The 17,271-nt window shown below is 40.2% G+C and overlaps 1 protein-coding gene across 3 annotated transcripts; it reads left to right on the top strand.

The window, feature by feature from the left end:
• Positions 1 to 865: 865 nt before the first annotated feature.
• ZFP37 (ZFP37 zinc finger protein) lies at positions 866 to 15,429 on the top strand. 3 transcript variants are annotated; one of them, XM_079113619.1, is made up of 5 exons: positions 952 to 1,045; positions 3,111 to 4,431; positions 6,329 to 6,455; positions 6,754 to 6,891; positions 10,675 to 15,429. In XM_079113619.1, exons 2-5 carry the CDS (start codon positions 4,300 to 4,302, stop codon positions 12,225 to 12,227), a joined length of 1,950 nt encoding a protein of 649 aa, XP_078969745.1. In that variant the 5' UTR covers positions 952 to 1,045; positions 3,111 to 4,299; the 3' UTR covers positions 12,228 to 15,429. The 3 variants fall into 3 exon arrangements, with proteins under 3 accessions (XP_078969746.1, XP_078969744.1, XP_078969745.1); XM_079113620.1 differs by lacking the exon at positions 3,111 to 4,431 and having other exon boundaries at positions 866 to 1,045; positions 6,757 to 6,891; XM_079113618.1 differs by lacking the exon at positions 3,111 to 4,431 and having other exon boundaries at positions 866 to 1,045.
• The last annotated feature ends 1,842 nt before the right edge of the window (positions 15,430 to 17,271 follow it).

Genomic DNA, 17,271 nt, shown 5'->3' with positions numbered 1-17,271 from the left:
TTGTCCTGAGGGCAGGCAGTCTAGGGGAATCTTTCTTAATGAGCCCACTGAAGTATTGAGAATTATATTCAAATAAAAGATGGAGACGTCAACAACAGTAGATGCCACCACTGCTAACTGAGATAACTAGAGGTTTATTAATCGAAGAGGAAGGTGCAAAACTGGTTATGTTTAACTCGGAGGCAAAAGGAACACCGTATTTGTGATAACCTCGCCACCTCTCTGTCCTACTGTAAATTCCAGCAGGGAAAGGAGGCTGGGTCTGAGTCTCTGATCCTTCTCCAGTACCTAGGACAGCACGAGGCTCGAGGACACACATTTGCTGGTTAGAAGCTCACCAAATAATTGTTCCGTGAACGCAATGAACACATGAAATAGAACACCGAGAAATTGCTTCTGCTCCAATTGCTTGCCTTTTCTGCTGAAACTTCCCAACCAACCCCGGACTCTCCCGGAGGAGTGATCTGTTCACTTAACACGCTGCTCCACTTTTTTCGCTTTACATGAAAGTATTTATCACGTCTCAAGAATTAACGTCCTTTCCCTATAGATCGATGATATTTATCAGATCGAGTATTCCCCCTCCGATTTCTTTTATTATCCTAGTTCCCTGGAGCCCGTAATGGGAATCGTGATTCCCACGTTACATGTCAGCGGGCTGCACAGACATTCGGAAAAGGAAGTCCAAATTTCGTAAGCAGAATTCCCGCCCGGGCGCAGCCGCCCACGGGCCTCAGGGGTTCCAGGACTCGGCAGTCACGGGCTCGCCCCTCCCTCCGGGCGCGTCCCAGAAGGCCCCGCGCCCACCGCCGTACGGAGGGCCTTGGCTAAGATGGCCGCGCCCACGGCCGAAGGCTCCAGGGCGCCGCCATCGCAGCCGGGGCCCACCGAGGCCGCGATCCCGGTGGCCGCCATGTCGGCCTCTGGCTGCAGCCAGATCCGGACAAAGCCCGAGACTGAGGCCCAGAGGAAGAGTGCGAGAAAGGCCCGAGAGGCCGGGCGTCCACCCGAGATGGCTGCGTCCGAGCCCGGGGCCAGCGGCGCGGTGAGGGTGGCAATGAACTGGGGCCTGTCAGAGGTGGTCAGTGATTGAAGGGTTACTGTAGTCAGTAAAGATTTGGAAATTGATGGAGTCAATGCTGAAGGGTCGTTCGGGAGGTCAGTACTTTGAGGGATCCGGGACGGTGATTGCTGTAGTTTTAGGAGGTCAGCGTATCCAGGCACCTGCAGAGACAGTAACGGGCAGGCAGCTGCCGGAGTCACTGACAGGTCTGGGTTTCCAAAGCTGGGGCATCAGAAACGGGGGCTTCGTGGTGTGCCAGAGATAGGGGCGGTCTGTGGGAGCCAGCGATTGTGGGTGCCTGATAGTGGGTGTTTAGAGCCCAGATCATCCAAGAAGGGCACTGTTAGATTTGGGGACTGAGGCAATGGGAGGATCAGAGATCTGGGCTTTGGGGTCTGTGGTGGTGATGTTTGTGGAAGTTCGATTAGCATTATCTTTGAAAATTGGTAATTAGTGTGATAAAATGGGTAATGGAGAAACCAGGAGGCCAGTGGATGGTGGAATGTGGGGATGGTGGAGGGTTTGCATGTCATCTGGGAGAAGAATGGTCAGTGATTAGGTGGTGTCCAGGAGTCATTACTGTACTACCAGTGATGAGGTGATTAAGAGGAATTAACAACTGAAGGTCATCTATGATTCTGGGACTAGGATGCTGAGAGGGTCAGGAATTTGAAAGATTGTAGGGTATAGTGATGGAAAGTTCTGCAGGGGCCAGCGATTGGAGTTATGTGGAAGTTAGTGATGGATTGTTCTGTGAAGAATGATAATTGGGAATTTGTAGGGTTCCATATATAGGGGAAGATTGTGAAGGTTAGTGACCGATGAGTGTTTGGGTATCAGTGATTAAAAACCAGTAGGAACAGGGAGATTGTAAGGTAAACACCCACTTTACGCCAGGGAGAATGGTACGTGGCCACTGAAGCAGGAGGAAAACTCAGGTGTGGTGTTAGAGAAGCACAGGGAAGCTTTTCAATGCAATGTGAGTAATCGGTTATGTCACATGCTCTTTGTGAATCTCAGAATATGACTACAGAGAATTTGACTTTGCCATGATGTAACTCAATGGTTATTTTGATTTAGAGCTCTTCCAGGGAATGGTGGTAATAGAATCCTGTTGGAGTGAGTTGAAAGAATCAGAGATAACGAAGTACGAACAGCAAGTTTAGATCACTTATGAGGGATTTTCCTGCTAAAGGAAGTAGAGAAATGAACATTGGATGGGACACGAAGTCAAGAGAGGGTTTTCTTTTATGTACTGGGGATGAGCCCAGAGACACTTTACCACTGAGCTACATCCCCAGTCTTTTAAAATTTATTTTGTTCTGAAACAGGGTCTCCCTATATTGCTGAGGGTTGCACTAAGTTGTTGAGGCTGGCCTTGAATTTGCAATCCTCCTGTCTGGGATATAGGCTTGTACTACCTATCTCAATCAGCAAGAGAGGGTTTTCTTTAAATAATTAAAATTAAGGCAACTTTGTATGTCGATGGGAATGATCCAGTAGTAAGAGAGAAATAGTTGATACATAAGAGGAAAAGGTAACTGCAGGAGTGAGGTCCTTTGGAAGGCAGGTGGGAATAGGATCTCGAACACAAATGAATCCAACAGGATTGCACATGCCTATAATCCCAGTGGCTTCAGAGGCTGAGGCAGGAGAATTGCAAGTTCAATGCCAGCCTCAGTAACTTAGTGAGTCCCTAAGCAACTCAGCAACTTAGTGAATCCCTAAGCAATTTACTGAGACCCTGTCTTGGAAACAAACAAACAAACAAACCGGGAGTGGGTGGGACTAGGGACGTAGCTCAGTGACAAAGTGCCATAAAAGAGGAAAAAGGAAACGCGCGCGCACACACACACACACACACACACACACACACACACACACACACAAATGGAGAAACTGGCCTTAGGTGAATGAAGGGGAAAAACTTTTTCCATTTCACCAGAAGGGAATGTACCTTACCTACGGATTTCGAAACAGGTTGATGGAATTGGTGATAAAATGGCAAGATAATTCTGGTCTGTTTACATTTATTTTCTCTTTGAAGTATAAGGCAAATTCATTAGCTGAGAGTGGGAAAGAAGTAGATGTTGGGGATTTCAGAGAAAGAGGTTTGCAGTAATATCCTGGCAAGAGGAAAGGGTAAATACTTGGATTGCGACAGTATTGGATGCCCATTTGAGGTATGTATTATCAATCTGAAGTTAGTCTAGTCAGCACAGTTGTTTGATTTTTCTCTTGCAGTGTTCAGCTGCAAGATTACAGGCAGATTTTAAGAGGAGACTTAGGTTTAGCCAGGGTTGATGCTTCAATCAGTGAGTACAGTGAGGAGGGGCAATGAAGTTAAGTCTTAAAGTTTTTAGTGGAGTGTGTATGGTGCTTGTTTATGGACTCTAAACAAGAAAGGAAGTCAGTAAAGGCACTTGGGGTGGCAGATTGTGAAAAGTGGCGAGGATCAGTGAATTAGAGGCTCCATGAATTTGGAGAATGAAGTGGAAATGCTAGGACCAGTGGCTGGCAGGAAATGATGGTCAGAGGGTAGAAAGTTCTAAGTAGAGATGTTGTAGGTGGTATAGTGCTGGCGAGGTATAAGGTATGGGGGCGGTGATGAGCAGGTGAATGAGTTGAAGTGGAGGAAACGATCGTTGGCATCAGGAAAGAGAGGCTAGGCTATCAAATGGCTCTTCTCCACTCCTACGGAGATAGCACAGAATGAATGACAGCAGGAGCTCAGGGACAGAGGAAGCTAGTGCTGAAGTTTTCAGTGAATGAACTGGAATGACTGCAGAAGATTTCACACAGCAGGCCCCAAACTGCTATCCTTAGACAGCCTCCTTGCAAGGTTGACCTTAGGGTGGCATCTGGGAAATTCAATTTCATCTGGTTCCCACCATTCCCAGAACTGGCAGGAGAGGCTTCCTATGGCTAATGTATATAAACAGTGTGGTTTATGCTGAACACTTGCTTTCCTTCTGGAGTCTAAAAGTTTTGTTCATACAAGCACCAGATCCCTATATCACCACCAATAAAAACCTTGGCCCCAGAGTCTCTTTTGAGCTTCCCTGATGGACATTCCACATGTGTTGCCAGAACTCAAACTTGGAAGAATTAAACATGTTCCTGTGACTCCACTGGGAGAGGACTCTTGGATGCTTGTGCTTGGTTTCATCTTGACTTCATCCCATGCCAACTAACTGATTTTGTTTTGCATTCTTTTGCTGTAATAAATCATAGCTATGAATGCATCCATCGCTGAGTTCTGTGAGTTCCTCCTCTGGATCATCGAACTAAGGAAAATGAATGGGTCAAAGTCTGCTGACAGTCCAAACAAGCTAGGGATTTTGAAGGTGGATAGAGAAATGGTTGAGGTAATTGTTTACCTCATCTTTAGATCCTGAGATGCATAGGTCATAGGGGACAAAGACAACCTCCACTTGAGACACTATAAGGAAGTGGAATCCTTAGGATACAGGTGGACTTTAGTTAAAGCAAAGAGGTGATAACAGTGCCTAAAGAGGTTGAAGGTGAGTGCAATTTACTGACAGCAGTTAGGTCTTCTGTAATGGCTGCTGTTTGAGAGTTCTGTTGGTGTTAGTGAGTGGGCTCAGTAATAGGCTGAGAGATTTGGACACATGGGAAATAGTGTGATCCTTGTGTCCTGTGGGTATCAGTGGTTGAGGAACTTAAGGGGATATGTGATTGGAGTGTCTGGGGTCAAGTGACTGGGGGGTCTGCTGTGATTGTGGGTTTGCTGGGGTTGCTCATTTTGGAATCAGCTTCATTGATTAAGAAGGGCTGTCCTGGCTCGGTGACTGGAAGGCCAGTGACTATCAAAGATGGGGAATATTAGGAGTCAATGACTGGAGGTCTGTGGGGTTAGAAATTAGTGACATACACAGGTATGATTGGTGTTCTGGACGTTAAGGGGTTATCTTTAAATGTTAAATAAACTTATTTAAATTTATATTTATTGGTGTCAAAATTTTTCAAAATTCATGCCATCCTCTGCTCACCTGCCTCTATAAGAGAAAAAAAATTAATGTGCTTTAATTCCTCTCCTACCTCCAACCCCACCCAGTTATTCTCCTGCTTATTTTTCTTACATCATTACTTCTTGACTTTAAGGATATTTTCATAATAGTAGCACATACACATTATCAAATTACTTAGATATAATGAGACACTTTACAGGTTTTCTTCCATTTTAAAGTTTGAGTCTAGAATGTCTCCTATATGTTGAAGACTTGGTCCCCAGTGTAGCAATGTACAGAGATGGGGCTTATGGAAAGTGATTGGATCTTGAGGACTCTAAGTGGATTCCTAGTGGATTAATCCATTTGATGGATTAATAATTTGAACGGACTACAAGGAGGAGGTAGAAACTGTAGTTAGGTGGGGCACAGTTGGAGGAAGGAAGTCAGGGAACATGCCCTTGGGGTCTGTATCCTGGCCCCTGCTCTCTCTCTGCTTCCCAGCTGCCAGGAGCTGAGCTGTTTTCTTCCACATCCTTCTTCCATTATGTCCTGCCTTGCCTCAGGCCCAAAGCGATGGACCAGCTAACCTGGACTGACACCTCTGAAAGCAGGAGTCGAAGTGAACCTTTCCTCCTTCAAGTTGTTTGTGTTGGATATTTTGATCACTAGGGGTGAAAAACGAATTTACTGTTCACAGCTTTCTCTGATGTAGTCTTTCCCAATTTTGGAATTTGGGGAAGTTTATCCAGTTTTAAAGATTTCTCTTTTTCTTCATTCTCCCTCCCTGGTTCTCTCTCCTGCTGCTTCTCCCTCCTTCCATCCATCTTTATTTCTCAAGTTTGTAGGTAAGGTAATTTATGCATCCTTACATGCCTAAAATGTCTTATTTTTGTTTCCAAATATGGATTATTTTTTGCCTAGTAATAAAAATACAAGGGTCTTAATTCTGTTCTTCTGACTCAGGACTCTATAAACCATAGATACTGCCATAGCCTTTTAAAAACCATTGTTAGAGAAGGAAAGATAAAGACTGACTTTTCTTTCTTTCATTGCTTTTCTCTCTAATATTTGTATGATTTTAAAATTTGTTCTTAAAAGAACAAATTCAAAATAATGATATTTTGATATTTCTTAATTTGGTTTTTGTTTCTCAAAGAGAAATACAAAACCAGGCCAAGAACAGATAACACTCTGTAACATGCCTGTTGTCAACAGTGAGTGGTCAAGGTAGGAACAAGTCACTCACCAAAAAATGGGTGACACTGGACTGAACAGGCATATGCTATTCCAGGGATCCATAAAATTCAAAGATGTGATGATGGCCTTTACCCAGAAAGAATGGAAGCAACTTGAACCTGCTCAGAAGAACCTGTACAAAGATGTGATGCTGGAGAACTACAGCAACCTAGCTTCAATGGGTAAGGACAATTCCCTTAAAAATGTGTTCACCATGATGCCTTCTTCCTAAAGTCCTTGATAAGTTCGGCCTTGTTTTTTTGTGGGTCAAAGAGTTTTGATCCCTTTGGGTACTGGGCAGGACATTTGAGCCACTGCCTCCAAAATGGAAGCTCTGCTTCATTGCAGCACATGAACAAGTGCATTGGGAAACTTCAGAAACTCTGTATTCCTTCACCTTGAAAGGCCTTGAGTGCAAACAAAGAGGCTTGATTTCTGAGATGGTTGTTCTAACACCCAATTTCTACCTTTTCTCATAAGCAGGGTATCAAGCTCCCAAACCAGACATGATCTCTAAGTTGGAAAAAGGAGGAGAACCCTGGTCGGGGAAGGGGAAGAGACCCAGTCAAAGTCGTCTGAGTAAAATAGCAAGACTCAAGCAAATAGGAGCCAATAGAAGTAAGTTCCTAGTTTCTTGGTAGTAACTTTGGAATTCTTCAAAGAAAAATTTACTCTCAAATTGTTCTTAAAGATCCTAGACTATTTCTTCTTAACCAGGAAATAGCTGTAGAAAAATATCATCGTCTGTCAGGGGAGAAAGAATCCTAACTACAAAGATTCCCTAACCTTAGAGATTCGAATAGCTCTTCCTTCTCTGAACCTGTCCACATGTGAGTTTATGCAGAGATCACTGTAGGAGTGAGCCAGTGTTACTTATGGGAGTTTGGTTATACCACTTGTATTAGTCAGCTTAGACTAGGTTTTCTTCATTAAGGAATAATCCCAAAATCTTTGTGGCTTCTAATAAGATATTTATTTTTTACTCAAGCCATAGCCCTGTTCCACAAGATCTCCATTTGGGAAGCTATGCTGAAAGAGCATTCTCTGTCTGGCAAATTCTGGTCTCATGGCAGAGGGGAAAAATTGGAACCACATGGTAGCTCTTAAAATCACTGCTTGGAAGTGGTAGATGTACCTTTTGGCACACATTTTATTGGTTAGAGCAAGTCCCTTGGCCACTCCTGAGTTCAACAGGGTAGGAATGTTTAATTTAATCCTTCCACAGGGTGGGATGCTGCAGTTCAAATGGCCGTGTATTTGGGAGGGGCTCAGAGGTGTAATCCTTCCATAGGTAACAAAAATACAGACTATGATACCAGTCCAATTGTGGTGGGAAAAAGGTGAAATCCAGGGCCCTAAACCTTTGGTTCCAGTCCTTCTGATACCTAACTTGTCCCTCCATATAGCCCCTTTTTCTTAGCTATGTGTTCCATTGCTCAGCTTTCAGCAGACTCCTTTTAGCTCTTCTGTCAATCACATCCCTGTTTACCTTATCTAAAGCAGTGCCTTTTAAAAATTCATTTTCCTTATATCCTTTGCTTTTCTACCCATATCCCCACCCCCCTGCTTTAATCCCCAAGGTATCAAAGTCTTTCCTATGTATCCAGAGATCTTTGTATCTTGGACCTGTCTTTTTTCTAAATCTCTTGGCATGATAATCCTGTCCCTAAATGACTTTTGGTTTCCCTCCTTTCACTGTGAAATGCTCTACATCTGTGCTCTATAATGTGTCATCATGTCCATTTTTTCCTTAGCACTTGCAGTTGAATTCTAAGAATTCATTCCTCCCCACGTTTCTGACATACCTTCCAGGATATACTTGAATAGTAATGACTAGCCTGAAGTTTTTGCCTACCTAATAACACCACTTGAATTGAATCTTATTCTCTGTCTCTAAGTGCTTCTTTACCATTTACTCACCAACTTCTCCTCCTTCTCACTTGCTAAAGTGTTCCTTAGGTTTATCTTCTATCTGTTCTTTTTTTCATGACACATGAAGAGACCCCTTGATTTCTGATCCATCCATTAGTGGCTTCAGCTTTGGCTCTTCTAACTTTTATTTCTGAAACTTAGTGTTACAACTAAAAGGTAATCCTGAAAAATACATCTTTGTCATGATTCGTTGACTGTCTTCTTGGTTCAGGTTCTTATATAATAATTAGAGGTTCTTCTAGGAAGGAATATTCTTGTCCCTCTAGTAATTTGCTGGGCCTAACAAGCTCCATACTAAGTTTATGAAGCAACAGAGATTCTAGCTTAAAATTCATGTTTTAATTGCTGTCTCAAATTCAGGAAAAGCTTCCAGTCTTAATCAAGCACTTGGCTAGATCCTACTGTCCCCTGGTATGATGCTGTTTTTATGCCAGTTCCCTAGTTCAGATTTTTCTCTTGTCCCTCATGGTGCTATCCCTTTTAGTGCTTTCTCTCTTTTTCTGGAGAACAGATGTCAGTTCCGGTTAGCCCAAGCATATCGTTTTAAGAGGTTCTTACAATGTTACATGTCAAGGGGAAAGGCTTGAGTTTTGATGCCTTTTTTCCCAGAAGGATATTTGCCCCATCTTCCCTATCATCCTTGGGCACTGGGAGAGGAATTCTTGTCATGCCACCTGGGAGGTCCTTTTAAACTCTTTCTTCCAGGGTGCTGAATGTCTTAAACTTTTCTAAATGAAAAAGCAGTTAGCAGCTCTACTTCTCCAGTCTCCTTACTCTAGCTATAGCTCCAAAAGTTGATCCACAGGAACTGATTTTTTGAATGCCCTTCAGGGAAGAGTAATATTGTATCTATCAGATACAATGACTCTTTTCTGTTTGAATCCAGCTTTCATTTTCTCTATGTAATGTCCATTTACCCTGAAGGTGGCTATCTACTTTCTCTCTTCTCTTTCTCAGGTCATGGAAATTCATATGTGTGTGTCTCTCTGACTCTTTTTAATTCTCACTCTTAAGCTTTTTCTGCATTTCCATGCATGTATCTGAAAAAGGCTGCCCCCAAATGACAGTCCCTGCTCCTAAGTTTATAGTTTTTCGAACGTGGTATCCATAGTTAGCTAACAGAAGTCTTCGAATTTCAGTTCCAAGTTCTTAGAAGAAACAATATTGTTGGACTATCAATAGCCTGGTGTTTACCACTGTCCAATAATTGTTTTCAGCCTAAAGTTGAGTCGTATAGTACAAACATGGCTGCTCATACCTGTCCATGTGAGTGGTAGTCTCAGAGAAGGGGAACAGTGGTAGAGAAGATAGCCCAAAATATGTAATGTGTAATGTCTGGGGGAAAGAATATGAGCAACTACTAAAAGCTAGAAATAAACTTAAAAGTTGTAATTGGCAATTAGGATTACCTGACAAGGACACAGGTGTGTACTTCATGGCAAAATAAATGTGTATGTGCATTAAATCCAGATAGTATAGTGTTTGTTTGCCAAGCTAATTATGCAATTTTTATCACTTGGTTAAGGAATTAGGGAACTCAGAGGACCTGTAGGGGTTTGTTTTTATTCCCACAAGAATGTCCTTATTCCATTGGTCGTGGGTGGCAGCAGTGGCACACCCTTTCCTGCTTATTCCCTCAGGCACCTATTAGCTTTACAGTACTCTGTAATAAATCACTCTAAATTCTCTACCCTAGTTTACACTAGCTAGCCTAAGTAGAGGAATTTATGATAAGGACATGTGTATGTATCTCTTGTAACCTAAGGGCATATACTTCAGCCAGATCTCACAAGGAACTAGAACCAGTAATTAGGAGGCCACTGAGAACTGAAATTATGCAAATAGTACCCTTGGGGACATACAGTCTTACATTTCTGCTTCTCTGTTATGCTTCACTCTTTTTACTAAGAAACTTTTTTATATAGGTAACATGGCTTTATTAGTACTTGCCTTAAGTCATTTTAAAATTTAATCATCAAATGGAGACTATTTAGAGTCTAAAATTTTAGGAAGAAAAATCTCATTGAAAATCTTGGATTGAGCCAAATGTGTCTCCAACTGACCACTTGGTCACAGGCACCAAATACTCTGGGTAGCTTAGAAGTTATCAGAGGTGGGCAGCTAGAACTAAGAAGAACCGCCCCCAGAGTGTCAACTACAATCACAGACTCTTAATTACATTTATTATTCCTTGTTCACTGCTCCATATGTTTATTTTATCCCAGGTTGCAAGTTCATATTTTTAAGTAGCCAAAGTTGTTTCGAATCACTGTCGTCAATTTTCTTTCCCTGGTTTTACTGTAACATTCTCTCCTGCCCCCAAGTCCAAGAGGATAGGGACTTTGATATTTGTTTTACATTGGGATATTAGGGTGAAATAAAGGTTCAACCCCACAACAGAGCATTTCTTTATAAAACTTAAGTGAGAGTATAAAAATTCACAAGAATTCTCATTGAATTTCATTGTAGAAGAAGTACAGCAAGATGATGACCAGCTGGAGAATAACCAGAAATCCCAAAACAAACTCACAAGGGAAGTTGCCTGTAAGAACAAAACTCTGAAAAAGAAGAAAGGCAGTGAGGGTGGATCTTTGGGGAAAAAAGTTAATGTGAGTACAAAACATGTTTCTTCAAAAAGGGGGCTTTTTAAATTTGATTCACATGGGAAGAATTTGAAGCAGAGTTTAGACTTACCTGGCCATATAAAAAACTGTACAAAAAAGAAAGCTGACATAGCTAAAGAACATAGGACATCATTCAGTCATAGCTTATCTGATACAAAAAAAGACACAAATCAAGCTGGAAAGAAATGTGAGACATTATCCAACCAGAGTTCACCTGACAGGTGTGACAAGAGTCAGACTAGGAGGAAGTGTGAGAAATCATGCCGCCGTGGCTCATCCCGTACTCAGCACAGCAAGATCCAAACTGGAGAGAAGCATGAGAAATCATCAAGCCTTAGTTCATCTAACAAGCCTGACAAAACTCAAGCTTGTGCAAAACCCTATGAGTGTAATCAGTGTGGGAAGGTTCTCAGTCATAAACAAGGACTCGTTGACCATCAGAGAATTCACACTGGGGAGAAGCCCTACGAATGCAGTGAATGTGGCATAGCCTTTAGCCAGAAGTCCCACCTCGTTGTTCATCAGAGGACTCACACAGGAGAAAAACCATATGAATGTATTCAGTGTGGCAAAGCCCATGGTCATAAGCATGCCCTGACTGACCACCTAAGAATTCATACTGGGGAAAAGCCCTATGAATGTACTGAGTGTGGGAAAACCTTCAGACACAGCTCAAACCTTATTCAACATGTAAGATCTCATACAGGTGAGAAGCCTTATGAGTGTAAGGAATGTGGAAAATCCTTTAGGTATAACTCATCACTCACTGAACATGTGAGAACTCATACAGGGGAAATACCATATGAATGTAACGAATGTGGCAAAGCCTTTAAATACAGCTCATCCCTGACTAAACATATGCGAATTCATACAGGCGAAAAACCCTTTGAATGTAATGAATGTGGGAAAACTTTCAGCAAGAAGTCACACCTCATTATACATCAAAGAACTCATACGAAGGAGAAACCTTATAAATGTGATGAATGTGGAAAAGCCTTTGGACATAGCTCATCTCTTACTTACCATATGAGAACTCATACTGGTGAAAGTCCCTTTGAATGCAAGCAATGTGGGAAGGCCTTTAAACAAATTGAAGGCCTTACTCAACACCAGAGAGTTCATACTGGGGAAAAACCCTTTGAATGTAATGAATGTGGGAAAGCCTTTAGCCAGAAGGCACACCTCATTGTACATCAGAGGACTCACACTGGGGAGAAACCCTATGAATGTAACGAATGTGGGAAAGCCTTCAATGCAAAGTCACAACTCGTTATACATCAGAGATCCCACACAGGAGAGAAACCCTATGAATGTAATGAATGTGGGAAATCCTTCAAACAGAATGTATCCCTCACCAAACATATGAAAACTCATTCTGAGGAAAATTCTCATGAGTGAAATGAATGTGGGAAATCTGCTAACCAAACTGAAGGTTACTTTGAACTTGAGATTTGGTTAAAAAAAAAAAACAAACCTTTGACAAGAAGTCACCTCTTGTTACCTTGTTACACCCAAGAGGATTCGGATGTAGATCTTCAAATAGAATCAACAGATGGAATAAGATACCAAATCTTTTACAGAAAATATTATTTAAAAATATGTAGTTATTATAAATGGTTTACATATGTAGATTGAAATATGAAGCTTTAAAAATTATGAATCAGAGCAATGAAGAAACAATTTGTATATTCTGACAATTCCTGAGCTGCTTGGGTGTTGTGTACTAAAGTCCACATATTAGAATTCAACTTGCATATCTGTTTGTTGCCTTGTATAAAGGAATGTGGCCATTTACACAAACATCCTCTCTGATGTCATCATCCAGCTCTTTCATGTGCATACAAGCTTTTACATTAGCAGAAGCCTTTATTTTAAAAAGTGTTATTCTTCTAAGAATTGTTAACAGAAATTTTTTTAAAGTAAGGAAAAAAACTGTTGAGGATTCAAATATGCTGGTCAGGAATGATGCCCAATATATATTAAGTCAATTTAAAAAAAGAGATTGCTAAACATGGTTTAGCAATGTATATAGTTATCTTCCCACTCATGTACAAAATGTTATGGGTGTTTCTCGTTTTCCTTCTGTCTGTGTATGTGTGTGTGTGTACACAAGTACTACAAATGTAATGTATATAAATAGATTTTGTTTAAAATTTTTGGAAGAAACTTAATAGTGGTTGCCACTGGGCACAAGTGTATAGGATTGAGGTCTGGGATGAGAGTGAGATCTCCTTTTGGTATCCTGTTTGAATTTTTTATCATGCTCATGCATTGTTTTCACAATTAAAATACTTTTAATATGCATAAATCAGTGCTATTTAAGAATATCACTGAACCCACTCCACAGTGTTGCTGACAAGTTAAAAATTTCTATGCTTATTCATGAATAATGATGACTCTAAATCTCAGGTATGATACTAAACTTGATATTGACTTCACAAAGACTTTTCCTATCAAATACAAGTTCTTTCATTAACATAATAATTACAATTATAACAGCATTGTTTCTTCCATCTTCTATTAGAGACTGAAGATGAATTTTGGTTCCAGATGAATGTTTTTTTTTTAAACACTCACTCCATTTTATCTCACATTCAAAGTACTCCTACACAAACACCACAGGCAGATATTTAAAATATACTGCACCAAATGGCACCACATCCTGTTCTTGCCCATAGCAGATATTGTTAATGGATCACTGCACTCTTTCTGAGTGAACCCAGAGGCAGCATCAGAATCATTCTTAAGCATGCATTCCAGGAGGTATTATGAATCTATTTGAATTTGCACAAGAAACCTGTTTGCCATTGCATACCCAGATTTTTTTTTAAACCTTGAATCATAGATAAAAAGTTTACCTGAACTGTTTTAAATTTTAAGTTGTTACATTAAAAACAGATGTGACACAAAATGGTCTTATAAATCATTAAATAATTTGTAAATTATTATACTAATTTTAAACAATATTAACTATATGTGATATTGTCAAATAATATTTGACATGTATGTTACCTTTTTATTTTTCATAGTACATTTGTTACATTAGCTTGTTTGCAAACATATGGGTCAGTTATTAGGACTTGTTCTGTTCAATACTGTTGAACCATAAATATTTCACTTACATAGTAATCTAGTATAATAATGAGCTCTGAACAAGTATGTGATTAAACATCATCTGCAAATATTTCCATTCAAGTTCCTGCCTTCCTAACCTCCTCATTTCAGAGAATTGTAAGATCTAAATATTGAGAGTAGAATGTGGGCATGTGTGTGTTTTCGCACATACGCGTGTATTGAAAGATCAACTCTTGGGTCTTAGCTCTCATTTCCAAGTCATTTATTTACTTTCAGGGGAAGCAAATGCAATACAAAAGCCATTCCCATAAGTAATTTGCCAAGTGGAAGTATGGACCTATGCATAGAATGAGTCGTCACTATTCAGACCTGCAGAACACACTCTTTAGGATGAAACAGTTGTAGGTTACGGCTATGTTGAATTTCCACACCTATTGAAGAACCCATAAGTGTCATGCCTGTAACAGAAATATGGGTATGCCTTAACTGTAGAAATGAATGCTTGAAAGCAATTTTTGCAGTGAAAAATACATTTTGGATCAATAAATGAGGAAATGATGTCAGAAAATAATGAAGGTAAACAATAGAAAAGAAGAAACAGAGATGAGTCTAAATAATAATGCACAAACTATACATCAGAATTGCCTGATGGACTCTTAAAAGGTAGACTTCATAGTGCAAATTCTTGGGCCTGCCATCACAGATTTATTGATTCACAAATCTGCATGTTTAAATAATTCCTAGGGGTTGCAGATTCTGCTAGTTGGGGAACCCACTTTGGAGAACTACTGGTATAAATCATTAAGTACATTTCTTAAAAATTATTTTAAAACAGTTTATGATTGTTGTGGTTTAGATGTGTGGTGTCCCCCAAAAGTTTACATGTGAGACAATGCAGGAAGATTCAGAGGAGAGATGATTAGGTTGTAAGTGTCTTAACTCAGTCAGTGATTTAATCCCCTGATAGGGATTAACTGACGTGGTAGGGCGTAGCTTTGGGGTATGTATTTGTATCTGGCCAGTGGACTCTCTCTCTCTCTGCTTCCTGATTATCATGTAAACTGCTTCCCTCTGCCACACTCTTCTGCCATGTTGTTCTGCCTCACCTCCTAAAGAATAGAGCCTGCTGTCTATGGATTGAGACCTCAGAAACTGTGAACCTCCAAATAAACCCTTGCTCCTCTACAGTTGAGTCCATTAGTCACAGCAGTGAAAAAGCTGGCTAAAACAATGATGTTTCCTTAATGGGAAAAAAAAAGGCATATATCCACAGAATAGATTACAGTTTTGAAACATTTTTCAAGTAATACTTATAACTAATACTTATAATCTATATGTAGGTACTATTCTAAGAGCCGGTGATATAGCAGTCAACAAAACAAGAAAAACAAACACCAGCAACACACACACATAAACAACCCTGTCCTCATAGACCTTAATTCAAGAGAGGGAGACAGGGAGTAAACAAAGAAATAATTAAAATACAGAGTATGGCAGATCATTAGATGGCAAAAAAAAGACTTTTAAATATGGTGATGGGAGGAGGAAGTAAGCTCACTTAGATGGTGACAAAAGCAAAGACTTGCATGGGGTGGGACAACAAGTCACGTGTATTGACCATGAAAGGGAATTATGGCATAGAGCTTTGAGAATCTTAGGGTATGGGAAGGAAAAGATGCTGAATTCCTCTTCATAAAGAGGAAAAATAATTTATAAATAATAAACCAAGATTTTAAATATAATTATGTTTGCATCAGAGGAAGAAAACAATCCCGTATACTGGTTTGTTAATCAAGGTCGTACAACCTACTAGATTAAAGCTGACTATATATACCAAACCTTTAAATGTCTGGCAGTCCTACTTCTATGAATCTCTTCTATGATTCATTATCAGGGTATACTGTAATATTTTATCAAAGAATAGAGAAATTGCATCTAACTTACATTTCCAGTTAATTGACTAAATAATACGAGCCAGGTATGGTGGCATATCCTTGTAATCCCAGCAACTCTGGAAGCTGAGCCAGGAGGATTACAAGTTCCAGGTCAGGCTTCGCAACTTAGTGAAAACCTGTCTCAAAATAAAAAGTAAAAAAGATTGGGGATGAAGCTCCATGGTAAAGCACCCTGAGTTCAATCCCAGAATGAATGAATAAAAAAAAAAAAAATAAGTAAATAAAATATGATACCCTAAATAAAGGAATAACATGACATTAAAAGTCATGATTTCATATTATATTTAAGAAGATGCAATGATCCTGTATTTTTACCTCAGCAATATATATATTTTACTGACACTTCTCCAGGTTATTGAGTGAATTATCTAATATTGAAGAAAGCAAATGTTTTCCACCCATTCCCCCTTCCAGACAAAATTTGCTTACATTTTATTGACCAGAAAAGAATCACCTAATGACCTTTAATTTCAAAAAAGGCTTGAGAAAATGGAATCTTAACCTTTAATATTAGAGGAAATAAAGACAAGGACATCAGAAAATGAGTGTTGAGCAAACCTGAAAACATGAAATAATTACTAAGTTAAAAAAACAGATTGCAAAATAATATGTATATTAAGATCACAATTTATATATAATGCTTATATGTTTATATGTATGTTGGAAAATGCATAATGTTATCTTCACTGCGGGGACAGTGGTTTTTTTCAGGGTTGTGGGTTAAGAGTAGTTTTATGTTTTTCTAAATATTTTTGGGGGCTCAGGTTTTGGCTCAGTGGTAGAGCACTCACCAAGCATGTGTGAGGCCCTGGATTTGATCCTCAGTACCACATAAAAATAAAATAAAGGTATGGTGTCCACCTACCACTAAAACAAAAATATTTTTAAAATAATTTTTATATTTCCATGAATTAATTTCGCTGGTATGGCGCTGCACTGGCTGGTGGTAGGTCCAGATGACATCCACCAGTTGGGTCATTTTGTTTACTTGACTGTTCAGTGCCTCTTCCCTAGCAGATGTTCTCTGGCAGGTGTTAACACACAAAAAAGGTCTTTGCACAAAGTCCATCCACACTCACATCCATATACAGATCTCCTTGTTTTTGCTCCTTTATTCTTTTTCTTTCCAGGCCCTTGACCAGAGGTCCAGGCCATCTGCAGTGGCACCTGAGCCTACTGAGCCAGGGCCACTTCTCATTCCACATAAGGTGGATATTCAAGTCGATCACCTGGAGCTCTGGGCACTAAGAGGATTCCCCTCCCATGTCCATCAGAGCCACCCTGGGTGAGGCTGTACTGCAGCTGCCTTCTTCAGCTCACACACACACACCAAACCAGCCCATGCATAAGCCAGCTCCAGTCTTCTTCCCCTAGTTAACTGTCAGAACCTTTTGTGGAGCTGTAGATCTGAG

This window comes from Sciurus vulgaris (assembly GCF_902686455.1).
Source record: "Sciurus vulgaris genome assembly, chromosome: 15".
In the NCBI taxonomy this organism is placed as follows: domain Eukaryota; kingdom Metazoa; phylum Chordata; class Mammalia; order Rodentia; family Sciuridae; genus Sciurus; species Sciurus vulgaris.
This window is presented reverse-complemented; position numbering and strand designations above follow the sequence as displayed.

Excerpts from the sequence above, each read along its gene's own strand:
- ZFP37 (XM_079113618.1), top strand. The coding sequence starts at position 914 with ATGTCGGCCTCTGGCTGCAGCCAGATCCGGACAAAGCCCGAGACTGAG. Across the intron at positions 1,046-6,328 it reads AGCCCGGGGCCAGCGGCGCG|GGATCCATAAAATTCAAAGA; the intron begins GTGAGGGTGGCA and ends ATGCTATTCCAG. Across the intron at positions 6,456-6,753 it reads CAGCAACCTAGCTTCAATGG|CAGGGTATCAAGCTCCCAAA; the intron begins GTAAGGACAATT and ends TTTTCTCATAAG.